The sequence below is a fragment of the Lynx rufus genome, unplaced genomic scaffold (assembly GCF_022079265.1).
Source record: "Lynx rufus isolate CCGP_SWC_20201006 ecotype Redwood Valley unplaced genomic scaffold, mLynRuf1.p SCAF_50, whole genome shotgun sequence".
NCBI lineage: Eukaryota > Metazoa > Chordata > Mammalia > Carnivora > Felidae > Lynx > Lynx rufus.
Genome location: NW_025814868.1, coordinates 641,070 through 668,182, shown reverse-complemented (window position 1 = coordinate 668,182; position 27,113 = coordinate 641,070). Strand labels below are relative to the sequence as shown.

The 27,113-nt window shown below is 62.7% G+C and overlaps 1 protein-coding gene across 3 annotated transcripts; it reads left to right on the top strand.

Moving 5' to 3' along the window:
* Positions 1–60: 60 nt before the first annotated feature.
* CHID1 (chitinase domain containing 1) lies at positions 61–25,746 on the top strand. 3 transcript variants are annotated; one of them, XR_006965916.1, is made up of 14 exons: positions 1,362–2,304; positions 2,670–2,819; positions 5,924–6,077; positions 6,607–6,756; positions 7,016–7,148; positions 7,871–7,915; positions 8,385–8,491; positions 8,872–8,933; positions 11,718–11,810; positions 16,503–16,604; positions 17,162–17,317; positions 25,010–25,114; positions 25,334–25,376; positions 25,564–25,586. XR_006965916.1 is itself a non-coding variant. In XM_047100615.1 (14 exons), the coding sequence occupies exons 1-14, from the start codon at positions 2,264–2,266 to the stop codon at positions 25,660–25,662; spliced, it is 1,416 nt and encodes a 471-aa protein (XP_046956571.1). In that variant the 5' UTR covers positions 1,363–2,263; the 3' UTR covers positions 25,663–25,746. The 3 variants fall into 3 exon arrangements, 2 of the variants coding, with proteins under 2 accessions (XP_046956572.1, XP_046956571.1); XM_047100615.1 differs by having other exon boundaries at positions 1,363–2,304; positions 25,010–25,090; positions 25,564–25,746; XM_047100616.1 differs by lacking the exons at positions 1,362–2,304; positions 2,670–2,819 and adding an exon at positions 61–132 and having other exon boundaries at positions 25,010–25,090; positions 25,564–25,746.
* The last annotated feature ends 1,367 nt before the right edge of the window (positions 25,747–27,113 follow it).

The window sequence follows — 27,113 nt, the reverse complement described above, 5'->3', positions numbered from 1 at the left end:
GCCCCGCCCCCGGCCCAGCGTGCCGTGCGCGGCGGCGTCGCGCCAGCGTCCTGGGGCGGGACTTCCGGCGGCGCCTGCGAGCGATTTCCGTCCGCGCGCGAGGGTGGTCCGGCCGGCCTCCGGGACATGAAGGTGAGCCCCGCGGCGGCCGGCTGGGGTGGCGTCCGCGCCCCGGGCCTCGGCGCCCGCTCCTCCTCCTCCTCGCACGGCCTCAGTTCCGCGCCGCGAAGTGGGCGCGCCGGGGGCGCGTGCGGGCAGGGGGCGCGGGGGAGCGCGGGTGTGAGAGAGTGGGTGTGGGGGGATAGGTGTGAGGGGCGGGAGTGAGCGTGTGGATGGGTGTGAGAGCGGGTGCGAGTGTGAGGGGTGGGTGTGGGGGGGTGAGAGCAGGTGTGAGCGGGTGGGGGGGCGTGAGTGTGGGCCGGGAGTGAGACGGCAGGTGTGAGCGGGTGTGTGAGCGAGTGGAGGTGTGAGATTTGGGCACGAGGGCGTGAGAGTAAGGGCCCGAGTTGGAGGCAGCGAGTGTGACCAGCACGCTCGGTGTGGCTGAGGTGGGGGACACCGAGGGTGGCGGCCGCCCCGTCCCCGGAGCGCGGGCCAGGTGTCCCTGTGCGGGTTGGGTTGGGGCGCTCTTGGCTGGACCCCTCTTCGCTCAGCCCGGTGTCTCGAAAGCTGTAGACTTTCCACGCAGGAGGTGGCTCGTGGCCCCTCGCTTCCCACAGAGCCGGCGACGGTGGGCTGGTGGCAGAACTGGACCTCGAGCCACGGGTGGCGTCCTGTGTCCGTACCTCTGTTGAGTTAGGGTGGCTCGGTGGCCACGCACCACGTACTCTTCATCTCTGAGCGCCATGAACCCCAGTTCCTGTGTCCGAGAGCCCGACGCGGAGCACGTGGTCCATAGATGTCAATAGATGTCACCAGGGCTGTGGTCGTCCCACCGCGGCCTTCGCTCCCCAGAGCGTGCTTGCCCTCGCCCTCGCCCTCGCCCAGGAATGCGGTTGGCTCCACGGCTGGTGTGGCCGTGACCTGCCCGGGGGAACAGCAGCACTCTGTAAGCCAGCAAGTTGGCTCGTGGTCCGGCCACGTGTAGGTCACGCCCCCCGGGGCGCCACCAGTCCGCGGTTCTCAAACTGCACACCACTGAATAGTGAGAGCAACTTGATGGTAAAATCAATTTTTTTTTTTATGTTTGTTTATTCTGAGAGAGACCGAGCACAAGCAGGGGGAGGGGCAGAGAGAGAATCCCAACCACGTTCCACGCTGTCAGCGCAGAGCTCGCCGCGGGGCTCCATCTCGTGAACCCTGAGACCATGACGTGAGCCGAGATCAAGTGTCAAGACACGTGACTGACTGAGCCACCCAGGCGCCCCTAAGTCTCCGTTTCTTAAAAATGAAATAGAGGGATTGTGCGTGCGCCACGGAGCAGGGTTAGCTCTGATGAGCGGCTTCCCCCTGGTGCACACGTGCACCGGGCCGCGGCCGACTCTTACCCCGGGTCTCAAAAACCACCTGAAAGTCACTGCTGTGACTCACCGTCCTTTGGTCAACACGCTGCTGACAGTCCTCCCAGAGCTCGGAGCCCCTGGAATAGTGGGGCTGTCGGTTGTTAGCGCAGATCTGAGACCCCTGCCTCCCAAGGGCCCTGTGGGCGACCCAGACATGAAGGGGTCGCTACGCACCGCACCCTGCGGGACCCGCGCCTCCCAGAGATCATTGGTGTGTGTGGAAGAAACACCGACGCGAGGGGGCGCAGGTGCCGGGTAGGGTGGCCGGGCCCACGCTGCACAGCAGGGGGCCGGGCGTTGCTGCCGCTTGAGCCCCCCGCGTGTCACGGTAGCTCACGCTGTGTCCCCAGCGCTCGTGAGCAGCCTGCTCGCGTTGCCGCCAGGATGGTGTGGCAGTGCCAGTTCAGGCCTTGAGCTCAGTGTGGCTCCCCTTCCACTTTCCCCTCCGCTGTGCACAGAGGCTGGCGGGGTCCGTCGTCCTTCCCCAGACTGGCCCCATCTCCACCCTTTCCTCAGGTCAGGGGCCGGGCAAGTCACTGGCCGAAGGGTCTCTGGGTGGGTGGGCAGCAGGCGGGGTGGCAGGCCGTGGACAGAGGGCGAGAAGGCCGCCGGGGCACACCCTGGGCCACTGTGGATTGCTTGAGGACCACCCTCCCGCTTGGTTTCTCATCCCCTTCCATCCTCAGCGACCCAGACCTCTATCCTGGAGCTGAGAAGAAGCCTGAGGTCATGGAGCAGACCCAGAGGGGCTGGGGTCAAAAATGGGGGGCCTCCCCCCCACTCCCTGTGGCTCAGCCAGCAGGTACAGGCGTCCCTGCATGCGTAGAACCCACCCAGCTCTGCAGCCCCTTGTGCAAGGCCTGTGTTCTGGAAGCACATTGGTTCAGGTGCCTTTCTGGCCTCATGGTGGCTGGGCTTCCTAGCCCCAGCCCCTCCTAGCTTGGCGGCCGTAGTCTCAGCCTGACCGGATCAGTATTGTCCACCCGCCCCTGCTCTGACTGAGGGAGCCCAAGTCCGAGCTGTTGTCACCAGAAGGGAGGGCGGCAGGAGCCGTTGTCCTTGATGATTCTGATACCACAAAGTCACCCAGCAGAGGGGCTGCTGGGGAGGGGTGGGGAGGGGGCAGAGGATGGCAGTCTGACCTGGTCTTTGTCTCCCTCCCCATAGCCCCTTCAGAGCTGCCCCTGTTGCACCTCTGCACGGCTTTGTCCCTTCTGTCCTGCGAAGCCCTTGGGCCAGCTGTCTGTGCCTCCCTGCCTCGTGGGGAGGGACCTCCAGGGCTCCTCACCCCAGGCCACCCCAGGTGGCCCCACGCAGGTATGCTGTAGGTGTATCAGGTGCCGCAGTGTAGAAACCTGCCCAGGAAAGTGACAGCCCAGAGTTGTGCTGCTGTGCTGCTCTGTGAAGCAGGGAGGAGGGCTTTGGAGGGGTAGAAACAGGCTCCTGGCCAGGAGGTCAACGGGGTGGAGGGGATCAAGGGGTGAGTGCTGCAGAGGGCCTGACTTTGCCAGCTCCTGACAGGGCACGCCCTGCCTGGCTAGAGCTCTGGTGACCCCAGGGATGCCCATAGTCAGAGGGAGAGGCCACGTGCCTGCCTGCTGGGCAGGAAGCTGGGCTGGTTCCCCAGGACCTGCTGGGTCTCCTCTGGCTCTGCCACCAAGTGGCTCCTTAGCTGGTCTGGAAGGAGCTGTCTCTCAACCGGCACACTTCACACCTGCACACCTTAAAGCCTCGGGAAAGACCCCAGCCAGTCTGGGCCCGCCTGGTACTCTGCTGCCATGAAGTAGAATTGCGGGGGGCTGGGAGTGGGGGCAGAACCCAAAAATGAACTGCACAGCTCCTGAAAGTCCAGTGCAGGAAAGCCAAAAAGTAGCAGCTGACGCCAAAGTCAGAATGATCAGCAGTCCGAATAGCCTGCTCACTTACTTTCTAGCATCCCCTTTCATACTTTCTGTATGGTGTGTACGTAACCTTATTTTTGAGAGAGGTGCAGAGCCCGATGTGGAACTCGATCCCAGTGCCATGAGATCATGACCTGAGCCAAAATTGTCAGATGCCTAATGGGCTGAGCCACCCAGGCACCCCATACACAGGAATTTTTCAGTAAAGATGGGATTGTGATGTGTGCGTGTGTGTTTACATTTTGTAGCATTTGCACCAACAGTGCATTGCAAGCCTCACAGCGTCTGTCGGTATTCTCGTGTAGGGAAATGTGTGTTACCGTTTAAACAGAGTGGCAGTGAACCTTCTCGTGCATTTTTCACATAAGTGGGGAAGTCCCTCAAAGTGTAATTTGTAACAGGAAACACATGTTGGAAAGTGTATTTACAACCAGATTGTCATCCAAAAAGATTTTTGCAACTTGAATTCCCAGGAAGAGCTTGGGAGAATTGCTGCTGCCCAGGTTACGCCATTAGCTTCATTCTCTTTAGGCCTCCCCGACACTGAGTGTCTGTTCCCTTGATTGCTTGTGAAGCTGAGGTGCTGTTTCTCAGGCTTAGGGCACCTCTGTATTACAGGGTATCTCTGCGTATTGCAGGGCATCTCTAGGTACTACAGGGCACCTCTGGGTATTACAGGCTATCTTTGGGTATTACAGGGCACCTCTAGGTATTACAGGGCACCTCTGAGAATTACAAGGTATCTCTGGGTATTACAGGGCACCTCTGGGTGTTACAAAGTATCTCTGGGTATTGCAGAGTATCTCCGTATATTACAGGGCACCTCTGGATCTGTCAGGGTATCGCTGTATTACAGGGCACCTCTGGGTATTACAGGGCACCTCTGAGAATTACAAGGTATCTCTGGGTATTACAGGGCACCTCTGTGTATTACAGGGTACCTCGGTATTACGAGGCACCTCTGGGTATTACAGGGCACCTCTGCATATTATCGGGCACCTCTAGGTATTACAGGGCATCTCTGAGAATTACAAGGTATCTCTGGGTATTACAGGGCACCTCTGGGTATTACAGGATATCTTTGGGTATTACAGGGCACCTCTGCATATTACAGAGCACCTCTAGGTATTACAGGGCATCTCTGAGAATTACAAGGTATCTCTGGGTATTACAGGGCACCTCTGGGTATTACAGGGCACCTCTGAGAATGACAAGGTATCTCTGGGTATTACAGGGCACCTCTGGGTATTACAGGGCACCTCTGGGTATTACAGGGCACCTCTGAGAATGACAAGGTATCTCTGGGTGTTACAAAGTATCTCTGGGTATTGCAGAGTATCTCCATATATTACAGGGCACCTCTGGATCTGTCAGGGTATCTCTGTATTACAGGGCACCTCTGCGTATTACAGAGTATTTAGTGTACTTACTACAGGGCATCTCTGGGTGTTGCGGGGTGTCTTGTCTATTATAAGGCATCTCTGTAGTACAGGGTATTTTTGTATTTTGGGGTGTGTATAATATGGGGTACTTCTATATTATGGGATTTTTATTACAGGATATCTGTATTAGAGTATTTCTATTCTGGGGTATTCCTTTTTACAGGGTGTTTTTACGATAGGACGTATGTATCAGGTACCTGCGTATTATAGAGTTAGGGGTTTTTGTGCATTAGGACATACGAATGTATCTCTTCATTTTCCTTCTATAATGGGGTGTTTATTGGAGTGTCGTTGACTTATAAGAGCTCTTTGTTACGGGTAGATAATGAGTAGAAATGTGTTGTGAAGTATATTCTAATTTTTTTTTCTGGTTTATTGCTTTAAATTTCTTTTTTGTTTCCTAAATGAAAGTGTCACATTTTTTTTCCTTAAAATTCATCCATTTATTTTGAAAAAAGAGAGAGTGCAAGTGGGGGAAGGGGCAGAGAGAAGGAGAGACAGAATTCCAAGCAGGCTCCACACTGTCGGCACAGAGCCTGATGCAGGGCTTGAACTCACAAACTGACTGTGAGATCATGACCTGAACTGAGATCAAGAATCAGACTCCCAACTGACTGAGCCACCCAGGTGCTCTGAAAGTGTCACATTTTGACGTAATGAATTCTGTTGGCATTTTCTTTCCTAACCTCCATCATTGCGGATACACTTGGAAAAGCCTTCTCCGCCCCGAGTTACATATTTTCTTCTAGTCCTTTCTGTGGTTCTTATTTTACGCTTAAACCTTCCAGTAGCCCAATTTCTTTGGGTTGGTGGAGGGCAGTCACCATTTTCCTAGATGGCTGAGACGATGGGGAAGGCTGACTAGCAGTAGGGAGACCCCTTTCTGGGGCACCTGAGAGGAACGAGGGGCGCAGCAGTGCTGGAAGCTGGGTAGGCCACTGCGGCTGCCCCAGGGTAGGGCTCTGCCCTGAGGCCAGTGCCTGGCCCAGTGCCACGAGGACCCAGGCCCCGTTGGATGCTCCATTTGACAGAGGGGGCACCCCACTGCTGGTGGTCATGTGGTCTGCTCTCTCTGCAGCCCCCTGGGCCCCGAGATCGGACTGCACTGTGACACTGCCACCATGAGGGCTCTCCTCAGCACACTCTGGCTCGCTCTGGCCTGCAGCTCTGTTCATACTACTCTGTCCAAGTCAGATGCCAAGAAGGCCGCCTCGAAGACACTGCTGGAGAAGGTAAGCGTGGTTAGGGGCTGGCCCTCCGTGCCTTCTTCCTGCCCACGGGAGCCATGAGCCAAGGCCTGTGATGGGGCGGTCTGTGAGCCAGGATGCTGGGGCCTTGGCCTTCTTGGCAGCTGGCCAGCGCTGCCAGGGGCTCTGGCCGGATGGCCTGGGAGGGAGCGAGCGGCTTCTGGTGCTGGGGCTGAGGGTGTGCCCACCTCCCCCACCGGCCCAAATTTCAGCCCTCACCCGTCCTCTGCTTTTTCCCATGCCTGCGCTCTCTCGTCTTGCCTGGCGCAGTTCTGTGATGTTCACAGCAGTCGAACGGATCGGACATGAGATGCACTGTGCCCTTGCGCCATTTTTCTGGGATGGGAGAGTGAGCCTCCAAGGGTAGGCCTATCTGGTGGGCTCTGGTCAGCGGCACCATGTTGACCCCAGGACGTGGTGCCTGGCTCGGGAGAAGACCGCTGCTGCTGCTCAGGGCCCCGTGTCCTGCCTGACGACAGACCCTGACCACCTTCTCCTGTCGCTTTTGTTTCAGACCCAGTTTTCAGAGAAGCCGGTCCAAGACCGGGGTCTGGTGGTGACGGACCTTAGGGCCGAGGATGTGGTTCTGGAGCATCGTAGCTACTGCTCACCTAAGGCCCGGGAGAGGCACTTTGCTGGGGACGTCCTGGGCTACGTCACTCCAGTAAGCCAGGCCCTGGGGTGGATGGGGAGGTCCCGAGGGCGAGGCGGCCACTGGGGTCTTTGTCCTCACCTCCCCGGGCTACCGCCGTGCAGGTGCAGCGGGAGAGAGGCCTCCCGAAGAAGTGAGAGTCATGCCGAGGGTTTTCTGGGACTTGTCCTGCACAGCACAGGCGGTTCTGTGGTGTCCCATTGCAGAGGTGTCTCAAGGGCCCTCTGTCCCCAGCTGCAAGCCTGTTCACCTGTTCTCCATTTTCTGCCAGTGGAACAGCCACGGCTATGATGTTGCAAAGGTCTTCGGGGGCAAATTCACGCAGATCTCGCCCGTGTGGCTGCAGCTTAAGCGGCGCGGTCGGGAGATGTTCGAAGTCACAGGCCTTCACGACGTGGACCAAGGTTCTCACGTTGCTGCCCATCTGTGCTCGTCCTGAGGGCCCAGAAGGGTGTGAGTGCCCGTCCGTGTGTGTGAGCACGAGGATGTGATTCTGCGTGTCTGGAAGTGCGTGTGGAGCTGAGTGTGTGCGTCAGTGTGACAACTGTCTGGCATCGGCCACAACCTTGCTCCTCTCGGCAGTTTGTACACCGGTCCAGGGAGGAGGTGTCTGGGAGGGCGTGGCTGTCCCGACAGCCACGGCAGCCGCTTCCGTGAGCATGCACCCGAATTCCCTTAACTGTCCCCCTTTCGGGTTTGGAGAGAGGGTGCGTTAGCTACTTGTGGAGATCCGAGCCCCGAAGCCGCTCTTCGATGCTGGGAGGGCAGTGCCCGAGGACACACTGGGTAGCACTGGGACTGGGGCCTCGGGCCCCCCTCAGCTCCGAGAAACAGTCCCAGCCCCCTTGGAGGCCACTTTTCCCCAGATGGGGCCGATGCCACGATGTCCCCCCTACTGGCCCAGGGGTCTGACCCGTCCTGACTGCTCTGCATAGGGAGGAGGGGGGGAAGGGGGGGGGCAGGAGTGGGAGGAGGAGGGGGCTGGACCCGCAGATTCTCTCCTGGTTCTGCCTTTCTGCACCCCCGTCGCATGGGGCCCGGCGTTTTCTTCGTTGGGGGTGGGCTGGGTCTTCATGCGGGCAAGGGGCTGTGTCCCTGCACCGACTGTCCTCTCCCCGTCCCACAGGGTGGATGCGGGCAGTCAGGAAACAGGCCAAGGGCTTACGTATAGGTAAGTCTGGTGGGCCTGGGTTGGCGGGGCTCCCGGCCCTTCAGCTACACGCCGTGTGTGTCCCTGGCAGGACTAGACGCAATGACATCAGCCCCACCCGTCCTGGAGCAGGCAGCTGGCCAGGGTGTTCCCAGAGTGCAGATGGGACTAGCAGGGTGTGGGGATTGGAGCAAAGGAGCAGGTGATGGCCGAGCAGGAGGAGCCGTGGCAGGGGTGGGGGGGGTTCCGGTGGGGAGGACGGTACAGCAAGAGCCAGGCAGCGGGTTGCTGAAGGAGCTGGGGGTCCGGGCACTCGGAGACGTGGGGTGTGAGGGGGAAGAGGTCAGTACCACCTACCGCCCCCCCTCCCCCCACCAGGCCTTGTGGGTGCCTAGCTGTGTGCTCACTCTGCTCTGATGGCCAAGGGTCGCTCTGGGGGCAGGGCCAAGCACAGAAGGGTCACCATCTGTGTGCGGGTCTGTCCCCCAAGTGCCCCGACTCCTATTCGAGGACTGGACTCACGAGGACTTTGGGAGTGTCTTGGACAGCGAGGACGAGGTAGAGGAGCTGGGCAAGACCATCGTCCAGGTGGCCAAGGTGAGGCCGGCTGCCCTGGTCCTCGCCTTGACCACAGACGTCCCCTGGGGTGAGGCCTGCTGCCCTGGTCTTCGCCTGGGCCAGGAAGGCTTCCCTCGGGTGACGGCCAGCTGCCCTCCTGGGAGGGCGCCCGCCCTGCTGGTTCTTCAGGTGCCCAGGGTTGGGGTTGGGGAGGAGGCGTGTGAGGGGACAAGACACGTGACCACCTGGCCCCTCTGCTCCGGCTCCTATGGGGACCCCACATTGCCTCCTTCTAAGAGGGGCTTCTGGGCCTGCCGTGACCTCACTGCATGGGTGCTGGTGGCTGGCTCCGCGTTGCCTTCCCACCCGTCCCCACCAGCGTCATCGGACCCGCGTTCACCTGCCCCGTGCCTTTTCAGAGCCAGCACTTTGACGGCTTCGTGGTGGAGGTCTGGAGCCAGCTGCTGAGCCAAAAGCACACGTGAGTGGGCTCTGTGCTCTCCTGGCCCCCAAGTGTCCTGGAGGGAGGACTGAGGGAGGGCCGTCATAGGGGGACAGGGACAGCACCTCAGGAACAGCCAGGGGCCAGCGTCTGGCTCTGACCGTGCTGCTCTGAGGGCCCGGACGCCTGTGTGGGTGGTAAGGGCCACGTGATCGACGTCACCCAAGAGTACCCTATGGGAAGATGGGGGCCTGGGCAGTGACACCAGCCCAGACGCCTCTGCTGAGCCCCACAAAGCCTTCCTGGGGACAAGGAAAAGCAGTCAGCCGGGCGGCGGAGTCATCTGGGAGGAAAGCCGGCCGCCCAGGCCCACAGACACTGCCTGCGCGCCTCACAGGGGCACCGAGTGACCGGGGGGTGGTGCAGTGTCTCCTGCGGCAGCCACTGCCTGCCTCTGTCAGGGATGTGGGGGCAGAGCGGAGGGGAGGCCTGCGTGGTGCTGGGGGCGGCGGGGGCGGCAGATGCTGTCATCCGGCCGCCGGCAGTTCCGAAAGCGGCCTCCCCCCACTTCCCCGCCTGAAGGAGTCCCAGCTCAAAGCCTGAGCCCCCCCGCCCTTGCTTCCCCAGCAGCGAACACTGGGCTAGGGCCCCCCGCAAGGCGTCCCCCCTCCTGTCCTGCGGCTGCAGTCCCTTCTCTGCCCACTCAGAAATGGTGTCCCCAAGCCGGTCTCTGGTCTCCACGTGCAGGGGGAGGGTGTGTTGTTGGCTCTGGCCTGTGTCTGGGGCTCCCTGCCCAGCTTTGCAGCGGCGGGCCTGTCCGGGCAGCTGTGACTCCCACCCCACTTGGGTGCAAGCCCCTAGCCCTGGGAGGGCCCTGAGGCCCAGTTTGTGCAGGACGACGCATGGAGACGACAAGAGCTGAGTCGAGTGACTTGCTGTGTTTATCGGGAGCTGGCACAGGGCCAGCGTATCAGGGGCTCTGGCTGTTGGCAGACGCCCCACCCCCCCCGCAACACACACCTCTCCTCCCAAGAATCTGTTGTGATCTTTGCAGGGCAGAGGCCCTACCAAGGTGACCTTCCATCACCTTCTGATTCAGCTTCTCACCAGACAGCTGCATTCTGCCTGGGCTCGCAGCACGGGGCGGGGGTTTACCTGAGCCGCAGCCAGGATGTAGCAGGCATGTGATGAGGGGGCGGTTGGCAGGGCAGGCAGGGGGCCAGGTGGAGTAGGGCAGAGAGGAGCCAGTCGGCAGATGGCTGTGGGCACGTTGCTACCTGGGAGCCGTCTCCCAGGATGGAATGGGCCTGGCTGTTGCAAGGCATGATGGGAACATTTCACGAGGCCGTCCCCACCTGTCACCCTCGTTGGGGCTTCTGACTAGGCGTCCAAGGGCACTGTTTCCTTCTGCAAAGGTCAGCCTGGAAAGGCCATTGTGGCAGATGCTCTGGGGCACATGGCCTGTGTATGATGGGGACAGTGGCAGAGCAGCTCCGTGACACCCGTGTCCCACAGAAGTCCTGTGGGGAGGAGCAAGTGACCTGAGCCAGTAGAGCAGGCAGGGATGATGCCCAGACCTAGCGAGTGGCCAGGTCCCCTCCATGCATACCCAGGGTGTGGCAGGCCTGTTCCCCGGCACAGGGGTGACCGTAGGTTCCCAGTTGGTGGGTGCTGCCCCAGAGGCACGAGACCACCCTTTCCGTCCCACAAAGATGCAGCCCCGGGGCCATCCAGAAAGCCAGGAGAGCAAGTGACAGTGATTGTGCTTCAATGTGACAGCTGTTGGCAGAGCTGATGGAAGCATGTGCTCCCCAGGGGTGAGCCTGACCACAGCCCAAGTTGCCTCTTTCTGGGAGAGTCACCATGGTAGCAGGGATCACCCCCACTGAGCCCGGTCTGGCGGTCAGTGACCACCCGTTCCCGTCAAGACCACCAGGGCCGTGCTGGTGGGGCCTGGAGGCGGGCACTGGGCGCCATGCCCTGGCCACACGGGGGGCCGGTGAAAGTGAGAGTGCCCCGGACCCTCTGGGGGGAGGGCTCGCTGTGCTCTCACAGTGTTGGCAGGGCCAGGCCAGAGTGAACGCCCAGGGCATGGGGCCATCCCGGAACCTGTCGGTGGCATGAGGGGAACTGGGGTGCCTGACAGACGCTTCCAGGTGATGCTTGGAGCTGCGCTAGTCTCCGTTCCACTGGGCATCCCTGCTGTGACTCTAGGGGCCGGAGGAGCCCATGGCACCGCCTCCCTGCCTGTCCCCCATCTGGTGGCCCACTCCCTGCTGAGACAAGTCCAGGCACAAGTGGAGAGTGCCACATGACACCTACCCACAGGTGCTCCTCCTGTGTGTCCCAGGACTGGAGGTGCATCCCTGCCTGGGACAGACGGCTGTGTCTTCCAGGCTGAGGGTGGCCACGTGAGGGGGCTGGGCTCCCCCCTCAGCACAAGACCTGGTTGGTGGAGCTGCCCTCAGTGTTCCGGTCCTGAGTGTTTGATGGCCTGGGCTGACCCAGCCACCAGCAGGTCACCCCCTGGCCAGACGGTGTGTCTGGGAGATGTGATGGGGTGCTGCCCAGACAGCCCTTTGTTCCCCATGTCATTCTCAGGGTGATCCTGGGCAGGGAAGGCCAGGGATCAGCCCGCTTCGGGTGGAAGGTGACCCCCACGGGGCCTGCTGGGCTGCCCTGGTGCTCGAGTGTGTGAAGTGCACAGGGCCTCTGGAGCCCGTACCTCCAGGGCAGAAGGTGCCCATGACGGGGCTCCTGCCCTGTAGCGGGTCTGGGTCAAACCCGTTGACTTCCTGTTCTTGAGCTCCTGGTTCCTTGCAGGGGCCTCATCCACATGCTCACCCACCTGGCTGAAGCCCTGCACCAGGCCCGGCTGCTGGCCATCCTGGTCATCCCGCCGGCCGTCACTCCCGGGTAAGTGCCATGCTCGCTGTGGCCGGGGACCCAGGTCAACCCCCTGGGCACGCGCTACCCTTTCCCCAAATGTTGGAAGGTGCTGGAAGTTCCTGAATTTGAGGGGCTGCATCTTATAGATACTCCCATTGTCAGGTGTGGTCTTGCCACAGTGTAGAGCTTTAGGACGAGTCCACACCTGCTGTGCCCTTGGGAGGTCAGGGCCGTGGTCACAGCACCTTCCCAAAGCCTGACTGTTCCCCCTTCCCAGCCCAATAGGGCAACCCTTCTGGAACCTAGGGAACAGGGAGGTGGAGCCGCCCAGGCCCTAGTTGTTGGGACCATGGCCCCTCTGCCCAGGGTATTACCCAGTGCTGGGCACCAGAGAGGCTCCAGATCTATGGTGAGGACTGAGGGCAGACCCAGGGTCAAATGGCAGGGCCTTGTTGGGGAGGGGACCACAAAGGCCCAGGCGGGACCAACAGGGGCCTCTGTCTGGCCTTTGCCAGCCCAGCCCTTCAGCCCACAGGTACCCACTGGGCTCCCACCTGCTGCCCTGGAAGGAAGCAGCTGGCCCACCCAGCTGTTGAGCGGGAGCAGCACGGGTGGGCCTCTGGGGCCTGTGACGTCCCGCCGTGGTTCACAGGCTGACGGGCTCATAGAAGTGCCAGTTGACGCTCATCCGGAGTCTGCGGGTCACTCCAGCAACTGAGACAGATGTTCCCTGGGGGCAGGCCTGCCTGGCCTTCATGCCCCCTGGCAGCCAGCGCATGCCACCCGAGGCCTGGCACGTGGTTTAGGGCTGTGGTGCCCCATGCCCTTTGCATCTCCTGGGCGTCAGCCTGCCATCTGAGTTTCCCCCCGACACTTTCAGGGTCCTTGGTCCATCAGGGTGGGCTGCAGCGGGAGTGGGGTTCACACCTGTGTCCCCAGGCCCCACTGTGGGTGGGGAGGGTCCCACAGGCCGGCATCTCCCTCACGGAGCAGGGAGGGTAGTGCTCAGCCCAGGAGGGAGCCCAGCCAGAGCCCCACCTGTCTGTCCTTCCTCCCACACGCAGAGTGTGTGTGCATGTTTGTGAATATGTGGGGGGTGCACGTGTGTCATGGGGCGGCCCCGGGGTGGGCTCTTGGGACTCTGAGGTTGGAGCTGGACCTGGGGCTGGAAGAGGAGCTCGTGCCCTGGGAAGGCCGAGTGGCAGACTCTCTAGAGCCTGTGGGCATGGCTATAGGTGCTTCTTGCCCATTTCCTGGGTCTCCCAGTTTCTGTGGGTGGTTTGGGGGTGGGAGGTACTTGGCCGGGTGGAGACCCTGTTGTCCTCTGGGCTCAGGAGCCGTCTGTGGGATGGGTGCAGGAGGTGCTATCGGCGAAGGTAAGCTCCTAGAGGCTGGGGGCATCTTAGGCTAAGAGCAGGTGCTACCCAGTCCTGCAGCGCCCCTACCCCCCCCACCCCTCCCCAGAGCCTGGCAGTGTCTGACGCATGTGTGGGGCAGGGTCTCAGAGGGTGTGCTGGAGTGTGGGAAGGTAAAGGGGCTGGAGCCCCCTGAGGGGCCACCCACGGGCCTGGCTTTCCCGCTGGTGCCCTCTGTGCCCAGGCATCTTACTCTTACCTTACCTGGGCTCCTGGCACCTAGGCAGAAAGTGCGTGACCGGCCCCTCATCCTGCAGCCACCGTGAGAGGACAGTGGCGGCTGAGGGGGGCTGCCCAGAGGGAGGGACCGTGGCCAGTGTGGTCAGCACTGAGGGTGGGGGGTTCTGGGCGCTGATGGACTCACGGGCTGTGCTGTCCCAGCTGTGAGCCAGCCCAGCCTTTTCCCCCCGAGGCTCCGGCTGGCGGTGCCCCCACAGGAGCTCGTCCGTCTTGTTGGCGTTTACCCCACACGCTCGCAGATGGCCGCCCTAACGGACAAGCCCAGTGCCTCTTGGCATTCTCGGCAGAGGACTGGCTGCAGCCCACAGAACGGCAGCTCCCGGAGGGAGTCTGCGGTGCCTTTTTCCTGCTGTGGGCCGTGTCTGGGACTGTTGGCTCAGGTAGCCACGTTGACCTTGAGCCCTGCCCTCAAGGTCACAGCCTTGCCTCCAGCAGACCTGGTACTCTGGAACTTTTCGTCAGCCTCACGTGCAGGTGGAGACACCAGCTCCGGGTGGAGGAGGAGCCACAGGGCTGAGTAGGCGAGAGGCAGGCAGGGGTGGGTGACCCGGCCCGTGGGGGGGCAGGCGTGCGTGCTCCGACAGCAAGAATGTGGACGGTGACCCCGCCTTCCACACGTCACCAGTTAGGTGCCCCATCAGGGCTACTATGGGGGCAGCTCTGTGGCTGGTGTTCAGGGGCTGGGCAGCGTGGCTGGTGGCGGGAGCCAGTGGCCATTCACAGAGCCTGCACCGACCCCAGGGAGGGTCAGCCTGGGGAGGGCTGGTCAGGGGGAGGACTTGAGGTTGAGCGCTGGTAGCTGGCTGATTTGTGGTGTCTGGGGGAAGATACCAGCAGGGGAGGGAGGTGGAGGGTCAAGCTACTTGCGCAGGGCCATGGGGGGTTTGAGAACTGTTGAGATAGGACAGGACCCTTTCTGGAGAAGAGACCAGTTGGCCCCATGAGAGGTGGGGTGACTGCAGCAATGGGGCTCAGCCCCCGACATGGCAGCCAGTCAGGGTGATGAAGGAGGGAGGTGTCCACCACATGGGGGTGAAGCAGGAGGGAATGAGGGACAGAGGGTTGGGAGTCCTGGGGGAGGGACAAGGCCCTAGAGGCACACAGAAGGGAGCTGCCAGGAAGAAGGTTGAGCAGAAGATAGACCCCCAGGTGGGACAGCGGGCCACCCCCCATCCAGGCCAGTGATGTCAGTGTCCAGGAGAAACTGTCTAGAGGCGCACTGCATGTCCACCATCTGGCAGCCTGGAGAGGGAGGCCAGGGCCGCACGAGGTGTGCTGGGCCCACCCCTCATCTGCAGTGCCCTCCTGCCTCGTTGCTGGCAGCTGTGGGGTCTCAGCCTTCCAGAAAGGAGGAATGCCCACGCTGGGAAGAAAGTGATTTGGGAACAAGCGTCTGCAGACCAGGGCCGTCCCAGGAGGGTGTGGGAGTCCAGTTTGTGGCAGGCGACCATATGGAGGACCAGCCCAGAAGAGCTGGATAACCCGGGAAGGGTATGGTGGGCACAGGGGAGGGCAGACTGTGGGATGGACTCCATGAAGCTTCTAGAAACCACCCCTGACAGGGCAGCCACTGGAATTAGCAAAGGAGGAGAGGCTCAAGGAGTCACGTCTGCTCCAGACCTCAGCAGTCCTCCCTAAACCGTGCGCTTCTCGGGGCAGAGTATTGAAAACCCATAGCTCCCTGTCCCCCGTGGCTTGTCATCAGGAGTGTCTGCTCCGAGCAGTGGCGGGCACGAAAGCGGGTCTGGTAGGGCCTTCTCCCAGCTCATCTCTCTGGGCCTCATGCCCGCCTGGGTCCTGCCGCAAGCTGGCCTTCCCTGCACACCTGGGTGGGTCCCCTCTCCCAGTGGAGCAGGGAAGGTGCCAGGCCCCCCAGGAGCCCCTTGGGTACTGCAGCAACTGAGACATGGGCCTAAGGGGTGCACCCCCTGCTGGACCATGCTACAGCAGCCCACAGCCCTGCTTTCCCTCCCGAGCCACTGAATCCAGAAATGGCAGGACCTAGGTGTCCATGGGTCCTTAAGTGAATGTCCTACCTCGAGACAGGTGAGCCTTTAAAATGGGAAGCGTTTTCCTAAAGCTGATGCGCCCACTGTTCTTGTGGTGCTCCAGGCCAAGGCCCGAAGGGTACACGATACATTCACATGGCTGCCCGTGGCCTGTCTTCTTTTTGCTGGGACCTGGCATCTTCTGGTCCACTTCGGGGGGCCTGTCCCAAGTGTGGCCGTTGGGGAGCATGGCTGTTGTTGCCCAGCAAAGTGTTGGCCTCCAGGTGCATCCCAGGGTGCCCCTTTGTGTCTGGTGCTCGTCAGAGTCGGGACTGTGAGGCCATCGTCCGCTGGCTCTGCTTCTCTTCAGGTCCTGCAGGTGCCCCGTGTCTCTGGGGGGCCTGGGCCTGGCGTCCTAGCTGCTCCCCCCGAAGGCAGCTGGAGAAGCTTTGCTCTGGGCTGGAGTGGGGCGGCCTTGAGACAGGGTCCTGTGGAAGGGATGACCATCACTGAGGTCCCTGCAGACATGCTTGACCAGGGTTTTGGGGGTGCAGGCTGAGAAGGGGGGGTCCTGTCTCAGGTGGAGAGTCCTCCTGGGGATGCTGCAGTCTCCAGCATTGCTGCGGGCACAGCCGTGGGCTAGACGATGGACCGCCTGGGCTCTCGGCTTACCTGGGGCACCCACGCCCACCGGTGGGAATGGGGCTGTCCCGGAGCTGGGCTGATCTCGTGGCGCCCTTGGATGCGTGGCATGGAGGGTGGGGACAGAGAGAGAAATGAGCCTTTGCTTGACCTTCGACACTGGGCTCCACCTGCTGACCTTCCCGGCCCACCCCTGCTCTGGGAATGTGGCCCTGACTGCTGTGGGCGCTGTCCTATAACTGAGTGACAAGTTACCTTGCAGGGAAGGTGACTGCCCCCCTCCCAGGGTATAGGGTGGAAGCAGCATGGTCTGGGAGCTCTCCCTTCTCTCCGCCCCCCCCCCCCCCCCAGGCAGCTGGCTCTGTCCTCAGTTGGACTCAGGTGTCAGCTGGGCTGTGAGAGGTGGGCAGTGGCAGCCATGCTTCTCTCTGCAGGACTGACCAGCTGGGCATGTTCACTCACAAGGAGTTCGAGCAGCTGGCCCCCGTGCTGGATGGCTTCAGCCTTATGACCTATGACTACCCCACAGCGCAGCAGTGAGTGTGGGCACCAAGGGACCCCGTGAGCTCCATGGCTTGGCGCAGAGGTGCTTGCCTCCTCTGGGGCCTGGACGCTGGACACTCAGAGGGACAAGGCCCGGCTTCCTGCCGGCGTGCTTGGGGCCGTGCCGCTGTCAGCTCTTGGCTCCAGGGTCACAGAGGACCCGAAGCCCACGATGGCCCCTGCATTGGGCAGCCTTCACGTTTTGGGGGCCTGTGAGAGAGGGCAGTGGGCAGCCCTCACGGGACCACCGTCCTGGGTTGTCCACCTGTGCCAGCACAGTGGCCGCTGGCACCGGACCCGCCTTATCGCCAAGAAGTTGCTCCCGTGGGCGGGGGTCACTGCCTCGAAGGGAGCCTCGGGTGCAGACATGTCACGGTGCTGCCCACTGCCGTTTCTGTCCCCCGTGGAGGCCCCGGGCATAGCAAATGCCGGCACGGGTCCAGCTGGAAGCCACTGTGGGAGGCCTGCTGTCTGCTACCCTCCTTCCCATCCTGCCCCTGCCTGACACCTCTGCCTGCTGCTGAATCCCGCTCCCCTCTCACCCCTGCAGGCCCGGTCCCAATGCACCATTGTCTTGGGTTCGAGCCTGCGTCCAGGTCCTGGACCCCAAGTCCAAGTGGCGAAGCAAGATCCTCCTGGGGCTCAACCTCTACGGCATGGACTATGCAACCTCCAGGGATGCCCGTGAGCCTGTCGTCGGAACCAGGTGAGCCCAGGGCTCCCCACTACGTGGGTGACCTCCGGTGCTGTCCTGCGCCCCTGGCCCTCATTCCAGTAGGTCTGTGTGTCTCCTGGAGGTGGTGGCTTAGAGCAAGGGAGAAGGCCTGGGGCAGTCTGACCCCACACGCCTGGTGCCTGTAGGCGGAGCCTCTGAGCCTGTTGGTTTGGGGGCCCCATCCCAGCACCGCAGCTGGGGCCCCCGCCTTGAGATCACCCCCTGTCCGTGGGCACGCAGACCACCTCCCGACAGCGAGGGGCACGTGGGCCTGGCCTGAGAGGCGCTCATGCACGTCCGCACTTGCACTTGGCATCGTCTCCTGCCCGACAGCCCCCGAGGTTTCTTGCCTTTCGAGTCCGTTGGTATCAAAGTTGTTTTTCTTAGTGGTGTTTTTTTGTTTTTCTTTTTAACTTCATTTATTTTGAGAGAAAGAGAGGGCGTGAGCAGGGGAGGGGTAGAGAAAGAGTCCCAAGCAGGCCCCGCGGTGTCAGCACAGAGCCCGACGGAGGGCTCCAACCCATAACCTGAGCCGAAATTAAGAGTCAGATGCTTAACTGACTGTCACCCAGGTGCCCTGGCTGGTATCGAATTCTTTTCAGCTTTGTTTTGCGTTGGTTTTCTGGAAGATACTATTGCTAGGGGTGTGGTTCTAGGCTGTCCTGTCCAGCGAGACCGTCCCCCCACCCGGTGGGATTTGATTATCACGCGCCTTCCTGGGGTTTTGTTTTGCACTTGGTTTTCATTGAGCTTTTGGGACCTGTGTATTTGTACTTTTCGTGAAATTTGGAAAATTTTTGGCTGGTTTCTTCGAACGTTTTTTTCTGTCCCTTTGTCTTCTTTTTCGGGCCCTCAAGCATGTGTGAGGTCACTTGATTTGTCTCCTGCCCCCGGTACTCGTTCTGTTTTCCCTTTTGTGGGATGTTTGTCGGCCTTGTCAGGGGCGCTGACTGGTGTCTCTGTCGCGCCTTCCGTGGTGTTGCAGCCTGTGCTTCTCCGTCACATCCTGAAGTTCACACTGGGTTTTCTCTTCCGCGTGTCCTGCACTTCGCACGTGTGGGCTGGGCTGTGACAGTCGCACTCCGAGGCGGGCCCGTCCTGGGTCCGCTCAGCTGGTGGCTCTCCTTCCCAGGCTCCCGACTGGCCCGAGCTCTGCAGACTGGGGCCCCTAGGTGGGACGCCAGACATTGTGAATTTTGCCTTGTTGGGCGCTGGGCGCCTTGGCGCTGAATCTTCTCAGTCTTTGTTCGGGTGCCTGGGAACCGTGTGAGCCGGCCACGGAGAGCGGGTCCAGACGCTGTGACCTGGGTGCACGCCTGTTGCAGCCTGCTGTCCTTGCAGGGGGGGTCTCTGTGGGTCACCAGTTGGGCTGCCACCATCAGGCACACGGCATGTCAGCCAAGGTGGGGCGGGGGGCGGGGGGTGGGCTGCCGTCCGTGGCTGCTCCCGTCGCTGTGCCTCGGTGGAGGGACGGGGGCTGCCTGGTTGGCCCTTGACTGCACTCGTGGGTTTGAAGGGGCTGCTCCCAGTCACTTGCCCAGCGGGCTGGGGGGCTTCTGTTTCCTCTGGGCCCCTCCTGCTCTGTGGGCTGGGCCTCCAGGACAAGGAACAGTGCCCATGAGGGCCCAAAGCCACCCCTCACCTCAGCTGTCCCTCCACGGCCCCTCCACGAACCCCGAGATCGGCCACGCTCGGAAGTGGTCACCCTGCCAGGACCGTGTCCTCTGGGTACACAGCTGGTGCTGGGGTCTGTGCTGCCCACCCCTGTCCTGGCCCCTGGCATTGGGCACATTCTGTGTCCCTAAACCTGGATCTGCCCCTCTCTGCTGAGAAGGGCCTTGGGAAGTGGCGTGGACACGGCGTGGATGTGGCGTGAATGGCAGGAGCTGGGGAGAGAAGGCCGAGGAGCAGCTCCCCGGCTCCGGGAGGGCGGCTGTGGTGCCTGGCCAATCGCTGGGGCGTTGCCCCATCTCCCAACAGCAGAGTGGGCTTCTCGGCACCCGGCCACCCCTCCCTGAGAGCTCCCCCTTCCTGTCTATCTGTCCTTCTGGTCGGGTCCCCTAATGCACTTCTCTGACGTGGGATTGCTGAGAAAATTCCAGAAGCTTTGCTGGTGTCTCCGCTCTTCCCCACAGCCTTGACGGGGTGCCTGGCCCAAGGAGGCAGTGGGCAGAGCCCCATCCAGAGCTCGGGCTCCCAGCACCGGGCCCCAAGATTCCAGGGAGCTGCCGACCGGTCAGCCAGGGGTAGGAGGATGAACCCCCTGCTGCTGAGGGAGGCATCATGCAGGGCCCCCACGCCCCCACCCGCCTCTGCTCCAGCCTCGGGCTCCGCTGGCCCAGGCCTGTGGGGGGCAGGGGACTTAGCCTTGCGGTGCCGCTCAGCCACCTGTGCTGCCGTGCGCACACCACACGTGGGGCTTGAACCTCAGATGGTCACCGTCCCCCAGTCCCGGAAGCCGGAGCCCCAGGTCCAGGCGTGGGCCGGGCCGGGGCCTCCAGAGGCCTCTCTCCTTGGGTGTGGATGGCTGTCCTCTCCCAGTGTCCTCACGGGGTCAAACCTCTGCTCGTGTCTGTGTCCTGATCCCCACTTCTCCTAAAGATCCCCGTCACCTGGCATCAGGGCCCACCCCGATGACCCCGTATTACCTCAGTCACCTACGTAAAGTCGCCATCTTCATGTACAGTCATAGTCTGGGGTGCTGGGGGTCAGGACCCCAACATAGGAATCTGGGGGACACGGTTCATCTCTGTCCCCACCTGAAGGGTGGAGAGTTACTGTTTATTCACTAAACTTTGGCCCTGCAGCACAATGGCAGGTGGAGTGTCAGGCTTGTTAACCCCGCACACACGGCCAAGGGGTGTGAGTGCTCACCCCTCTCCCCCGCCTCGCCTCCCAGGATCCCGCGAGCAGACAGCAGCTCCAGCCCCCAGCTTCCGCTCAGCAGGGCCACGGCTTACACACCTCACAGGCCCTACCTGGTGGGTTTGCCCCACAGAGAGGGGCTAAGGGGCCTCACAGAAGTGAGAGGCCTGTGGCAAGCAGAGAGGGTCAGTGCCACAGCCTCCGGGCACCAGGCGCTGCCTCGCCTGGGGACTTGGAGCAGAGGAGGGGTCGAGTCTGCTTCCGGGGAGGGCCATAGTGGAGGGCTGCCCCAGGGTCCCCTGCACGGACCCGGCTGTGTTCTTCTCCACCCCAGGCCCCTTCCTGCCGAGCTGTAGAATGGGGCCCGGCTTGGTGCCCTGAGACCCGGCAAGAGACTCTGCCATCCTGATGGTGGCTCCTGGGACTCTCCTTATCCCCCGGGCCACCTCAGGCTGCGGGTCAGAGGGCCTCAGGGCACAGGCTCCCCAGGGCAGAGAGAGCTGCTGTTCTAAGGAGGGAGCCTCGGCCCCAGACGAGGTGGGGGAGGGGCAGGCACGCAGCCCTCACGAGGCCACTCCCCACAGGCCCCCCAACGCGGCCAGACTCAGCGATGGGGGACCTTTGCCAAAGCGGGGTCTCAAGCGGAGCACGATTCCCGGTGCAGCACCTTCCCTGGGGTTCACGTCACAGGGAGCTGGCCCCGTGGAGGACTTGCAGGGCTGAGGGGGATCAGGAGGGGCACCCCCTCCAGGAGAGGGGAGCCCAGCCTGGAGAGGGGTCACCTCCCCTACAGGCCAGTCCCAGGGTGAGAGCTGCAGTCCAGGAAGGATGTGGTAGAATGACAGCAGCTCCTGGTGCAAACGGAGGACACACCCAGATGGGGCGATGGACGCTGGCCCCAGTGTGGTGTGAGCCTTCTCCCCACGCCCGGCAGAGGCCCCCCTGCCCCCAAGCGCCCCCGACCCCTGCAACACCAACAGGGGCGCCAACAGTGAAGCCCCCCTTGGGCCCCCGTGGGGGTCCTCTGCCCACAGCCCGACTCTTCCGGGCAGTCCTCCTGGCCTTCAGGGAAGGAAGGCCTGACACACATGCCCCTCTCAGGGCCGCGTCTCTCTGATCCCGCGAGCCAGACGGAAGAGCTCAGCTGGCTCTACGCTGCTGCCTTTGTTTGCGGGGGGAGGGGAGGGCTCAGGAGCGGCACCCTAGAAATGCAGTTCACCAGGATGCCACCCTGGCCAGTCCCCGCTCCCCCGCGAAACCTGCTGCGGGCGGCAGGCCCTGCTCCCCATGCGGGTGACGTCGGGCCAGGTGTAGGCCGCCGGTGAGCCCCACGGTCACTCAGGCTCTCTCCAGCTTTGGCGCTGACGGAAGCCCCTGCGGCCTGCTCCGGGATTATGTGCCCTCCCTGTCTTGGCCGCTCCGGCACGGAGACCTGGCCCTTTGTGGCAGGTGTCCTCCGCCTCTTCCAGGGCAGCGGGGGACCGGCCGCCTCACCATCTGCTCGGCCTCAGACAGAGCCAGGACCCCGTGGTGGGGCAGGAGGCCAGCCCCCTCAGGCCCGGCGTGTGGTCTCCCGGCCCCTGCCGGCCAGGCTAGTGTTCTGTGCCCGCCAGAGGGACCTCAGGGGGCCCCAGTCTGCAGTGGCTGTTGCTTCACATCCTGAGTTTCCCTCCCTCCCAACCCACTAGTCTCTGTTGGCCATCCCTGGGCCACACGTGGGCCTTGTCCTGACCGTGTCCAGGCTCCTCCGTATGGCCTGCTCACTCCCTAACTTCAGGGAGTTTGGGCAGCTGTGAAACGCCCCAGGAGGTAGCACGAGTCTAGGTGCTCGTCTGCGGGTCCCCGTGCCTGCAAAGCCCCTCTCCTGAGAGGCTGTCCTTCCTTGGCAGGCCCAGCCTGGCCCCACAAGATACCCGGCACCAATCCACATGGGCCCCTGTTATGTAGCTTCCGGGCCGGCAATCCCCACCCTGCTGGGCCATCTCCTGCCCCTGCCTGGGGATCCCCAGCTAGAGCACAGCCAGCTGGGTCCGGAAAGGGCGGGTCATGCTTGGACGTCTCCTTGAGAGCCAGGGCGCCAGGGGCCCGGGGAAGGATGCTTCCCAGTGAGGCCAGTCCCTGTGACCTGCCAGCCCCAGACGACGGTGCTGGGCGCCCAGCTCCCCCCAGTTGAGGACAGCAGGTCTGTGTGAGGCCCCATGGGCAGGGAGCTGTCGGGGAACCTCGTGGGGATGCCTGCTCCGTGGGTGTCGCTGTCCTGTGCCCGGTCTCCCTTCGGCGGCCTCCCTGGGTGGCTTCTCACGGCCGCCTTCCTGTGGCTCTGTGCCTTCTCTCTGTCTTCGCGCCTTGGTCTGTGTCTTCCTTTCCTTCTGCTAGGTCCTGCCTCCGGGCACCCTGGTCTTGTGTCTCAGCCCTGGCCTCCTTGTGTGCCCTGCTTGGCTTTAGAGTTGCCTCTGTCCCTGCTCGGCTCCCCAGGGGTCTTCTGCTGTGGGCCTGTCTCACTTTGGAGGTTTTCCTCCAGGCCCAGCCCGTGAAAGGCAGCTGGGGAGGAGCCCTGCTGCCTGTGGGCGGGGCCTGCAGGCGAGGGTCCTCGTGTCACCCACAGAGGAGCGGCTCATGGCACGGGCCTGCGTCAGGGAGACCCTACCCCGTCCACATCTAGCCCGAGAAGACGCAGCCAGGGCCCAGCCCCGGTGACATAGCTGCCGGGGCAGTGGGGGCGGGGGCAGCTCGGGGGACTCTGGCGGCAGTGGGCAGTGGGAACAGTAACAAGGAGAGGCCACTGGGCACGTGGGTCCCCCTCTGCCAATGGGAGGTCGGGTCTGGGTTGGCAGGGACCCCTCCCGAGGCTGGGGTGTGGGCGGGTCCGGCACGAGTGGGTGGCTTAGACTCGGTCCAGCCCGTCCTGTGCCTCTGGTCTCGTGGGGCAGGGCTCTTGCACTGAGCGCAGGGAGACCTCAGGTCCCACCGGTGAAGGTGAGAAGCCACATGCCAGTTTCCTTTGGGGTGGGAGGCACCCCCTCCCTCTGTGGTGGTCCCGCACACGTGCACCCTCATTGCCATTTCCGTCGGACCCTTTCTCTGAGCCACTGCTGGTTGGTCTCCATGGGTGTCCCTGTCCCCCCCCCCCCGCCCCGCTCCCCCATAAGGCCCAGGAATGTCCTCATCCTGGTGAGGAATGTTCTCTCCCTGACGTTCCTGGAACCCTCAGGCTAGGTCTTGTACCTTTTTTTTGGGGGGGGCGGTTTCCACACTCCATAAACTTGCCGTTTCAGAGGGTGAGTGAGTGCCGGGGCGTTTGTCTCAAAATTGTGCAGCCAGCACCTCAAATTCCACGCTTTCCTCCCCCAAAAAGCACCCTTGGGCCCTCTTGGCAGTACCCCCCACCCCCGCCCCAGCGACCCCAGTCTGCGTTCTGTCTGCGGGCTCGCCCGGTCTGGGCGGTCCTTGCAACCAGAGCCGTGCGGTGTGCGGCTGAGGGCTCACTTGGGTCAGTTTGGGGAAATGCTGCCGCCCTCACTTTTGAAGTATTTCCCCGCTTGCTTCTCTCTCTGGCTCCCACCTCCTCGTTTGCCTCCTCTCCCTCTCAGACCCTCCCCTCCCAGCTCTGGTCTGTGCCCAACTGTGCCCTCCCCAGGGTTTGCTCCCCACTGGCCTCTCTGTGTCCCTGGGGCTGCACTAAGGTGAGCACGGGGTCCTGTGTGCCCCCAATCATGTCACCTAGAGGGGAGCGACCCCAGCCTCCGTGCCCTCCACCCCCCAGCCAGGGCCCATCCTGCAGCATCTGCCCACTACCCTGGCTTGGGACCCTGGGGACTCAGGGGCAGCCTGGGTCAAATGCCCTGTCCTTTACCCCCCCACACACACCCTCCCGTCTGGCCCTGCATGCTCTGCCCTGCACGTCCTGGATTCTCACAGAGACCTCAGACCAAAAATTGCAAATAATGTGAGCGAACCGAGAACCTTGTTTTAATTAAGGGTAATCCGCTAATGTTGGGTGGTTGGACTTGCAGGGCGCCCCCCCTTGCCAGCAGGTACCCGTCCCCTCCTGTCCGGCACTTGTCTGCCAGGGGGCACTCGTGAACCCGCTACTGGGAGGCCCGGCCTTCCTGGCCCCACGGCACCTTGGGAAGTCACCTGTCCTCTGCATGCGTCTAGGGGGCCGGGGGGCGCAGTCTCAAGCCCCTGGCTCCTGGTAGTCAGAAAGGACTGCTGTGGGTGTGAGGCAGCCCTGTCCACGGCAAGGAAGGCAACGCTGGGGCAGCCTGGCCTCCGGAAGGGCACGGAAACCACTGCCCCTGCCTGCTGGCCCCAGAGAGCTGGGCTGGGGACCTCCGGGGACTGTCCCCAGGCCCCGCTCTTCCTCAGAGGCCTGTGGTTTGACCTGAATGCCCCGCACACCTCCTGTGGCGCTCAGGGCAGTCGAGTGCCTGGTCTGCTCCGTGTACCTTACAGAGGCCACACCCTGAGTGCAGGTGCCCTCACTCTGTCCACTTGGACACTCATGGTGCAGATGTGACAGCAAGAGGCCTGGTCAGGACACCCAGCCCCTTGGTGCAGTCTCTCTCCCACCTGCACAGCCCAGAGCGGTGAGCTCACAGGCTCCTGAGATTGGAGCCGTCTGTCGCGTCTCTGGCCGTCCCCCACCCCTAGCGCACATTCATGGGGGGCAGTGTCCCGTGCCCCATCCTGTGTTCCTGTACTTGTGTCCGGGGCACACGTGTGGTCCTCGCCCGACTGTGACAGCCTCAGCCACCGTGACCCTCCCGGTGTCAGGCTGTCTCGGGGACTCCCACACCTGTGCCCGGTTCTCTGCAGGTACATCCAGATGCTGAAGGACCACAGGCCCCGGATCATGTGGGACAGCCAGGCAGCAGAACACTTCTTCGAGTACAAGAAGTGAGTGTCCGGAGGAGGCCCTAGGTGAGGGCTGTGCATGCCCAGGCTGGCCAAGGGCCCCAGGGCCTTGCGCTCGACCCCTGCCCCCGAGGGCTGATCCGGCCCGAGGAGCGGACCCGTGGGGCGGCGTTTCCAGCAGGACCTGAGGCTTCTGCTGACAGGGAGGAGGGCCCCGCACTTCCACGTTGGGTGGGGTTGGGAGAAGCTGAGGTGGGCAGAGGCAGAAGGCTCATCCTTTTGCAGAAGCCGCGGAGGGAGGCACATCGTCTTCTACCCGACTCTGAAGGTACTCACGGGCCCGCCTGTGTGCTGGGGGTGGGGGCGCAGGTACCACACCCCTCCCCCCCACAGTGACCCTTACCCTCGCTGAGCAGCGGAGGTCAGCTCGGGGCCTGACCTGCTACTCCCTGGCGGCCGGGGTGGGGGGCTGCCAGGGGGTGAGAGGTGGGGCTGACGCTTCCCGGGGCCTGCAGTCTGTGCAGGTGCGGCTGGAGCTGGCCAGGGAGCTGGGCGTCGGAGTGTCCATGTGGGAGCTGGGCCAGGGCCTGGATTACTTCTACGACCTGCTCTAGGCCTGGCTCCAAGCAGACGTGTGCTTTCCTGAGCAGTGGAGTGACCAGTTGATAAGCAAAATACAGACTCTTCTTTTCTGTTCAGTTTCTGCTGTGGTCCTCGAGCGGTGGTAGAGGGGGCCCGGGACCCAGGCCTCGTGAGCGACGTGGGGAGGGGTAGTCGGGGGGGGGGGGGGGGGGCGGTGCCTGAGAACCCAGGCCCCTCCCACCCAGCCCTCACTGCTGCCGGTCGTTGGCCAGGTTGGGGCAGGACCAGGAGGCCCTCTCACGTGTGGACCCCAGGCCCCTGGTAGGACCTAGTGTCAGCCCAGGGCTGCACAGAGCGGCCTTGGCCTCTCACCGCCCGTGCTGGCTCAGTCCACTTACCAGGCTGCACACGGCAAGGGTGTAGGCGTCACTGTAGAAAGCTGGGCTCAGAAAGGTTCTTCCTGTCCCCAGAGGCCCTGGACCCCACGGGGGCAACAGAAAGACCCCTGGGAGCCCTCTGGCACCCATGGGCCGTGTGATCAGTTTCCACCCACAGGGTAACCTGGCTCCCAGTATGAAACATCAGGAGAAATGCTGGGATTGCCGGTAGCCAAAGACTCTGCCCCCCGGCCCCCCAGCCAGAAGGGCTGCTCACGCCTCCTCCCCAGTAATTAACCTTCGTGGGCTCCAAGCAGCAGAACCCCTTGGGAACCATGACAGTCCAGGGCCCGGAGCCAGAGCCCTGCCCGCCCAGACCAACCGGCCAGACGCCGTGTGTGAGTGTGCGGCCGCCCCACGGCTCTGGTTTCCCTCACACCCTTGGGCTTAGAGCTCCAAGCTGGGGGTCGTGGGGTGGACGAGAAGCCAGAAGGGCCCCAAGGGGGAGGTTGTGTGTTAGGAGGGGCAGGGCCTTGGGTCTTCCAGTTCCTTGCTGGAGCCACCCTCCCCTCCTGCAGCCGCCCTAGGGAGGAACCCCGTCTCCAGGGGGACGGGCTCTGCCAGCTACCCCACTCCTGACCCCCAGACCTGCTCACAGGGTGGGGCCTGAATAAGAGGACTGGTGGGGGAAGTGTTGTACCAGAAGTCCACGTGCCCGGCTTCCACAGGTGCGTATGTGCCTGTGTGCACGTGTTCACACGTGTGCCTGTCTGCTTGTGGGACGGGGACGCTGACCGGCACATAGGGCCCCACACAGACACCCTGGCAACAGGCAGGAGCACTGGACGGAGCTGTAGGCACAGGCCAGTCCCCTCCCCACGCCAGGGCTGGGGTGCTGGGTTGTAGGGTGTCTGGAAGTCCGCTCCGGAGTTGGGCTCACGGGATGTCAGGATCAGTGGGCGTGGAGCCAGGCAGGTGACAAGACACCGGGTGTGCGTGGGGGGAGCTCCTCAGTGGGGCTTCGGAAGACGGGACCAGTGAAGGGGGGTGGGAGCCAGGAGAGGGGCCCTGAGGTCAGACCCCCAGGGTGCCCACAGCGAGAAAAG

What these genes read in the sequence shown, in the direction of transcription:
- CHID1 (XM_047100615.1), top strand. Translation starts at nt 2,264, where the DNA reads ATGGGGGGCCTCCCCCCCACTCCCTGTGGCTCAGCCAGCAG. An exon ending in CGAAGACACTGCTGGAGAAG is followed by an intron (nt 6,078 to 6,606) that starts GTAAGCGTGGTT and finishes CTTTTGTTTCAG; the next exon opens with ACCCAGTTTTCAGAGAAGCC. An exon ending in TCCTGGGCTACGTCACTCCA is followed by an intron (nt 6,757 to 7,015) that starts GTAAGCCAGGCC and finishes ATTTTCTGCCAG; the next exon opens with TGGAACAGCCACGGCTATGA.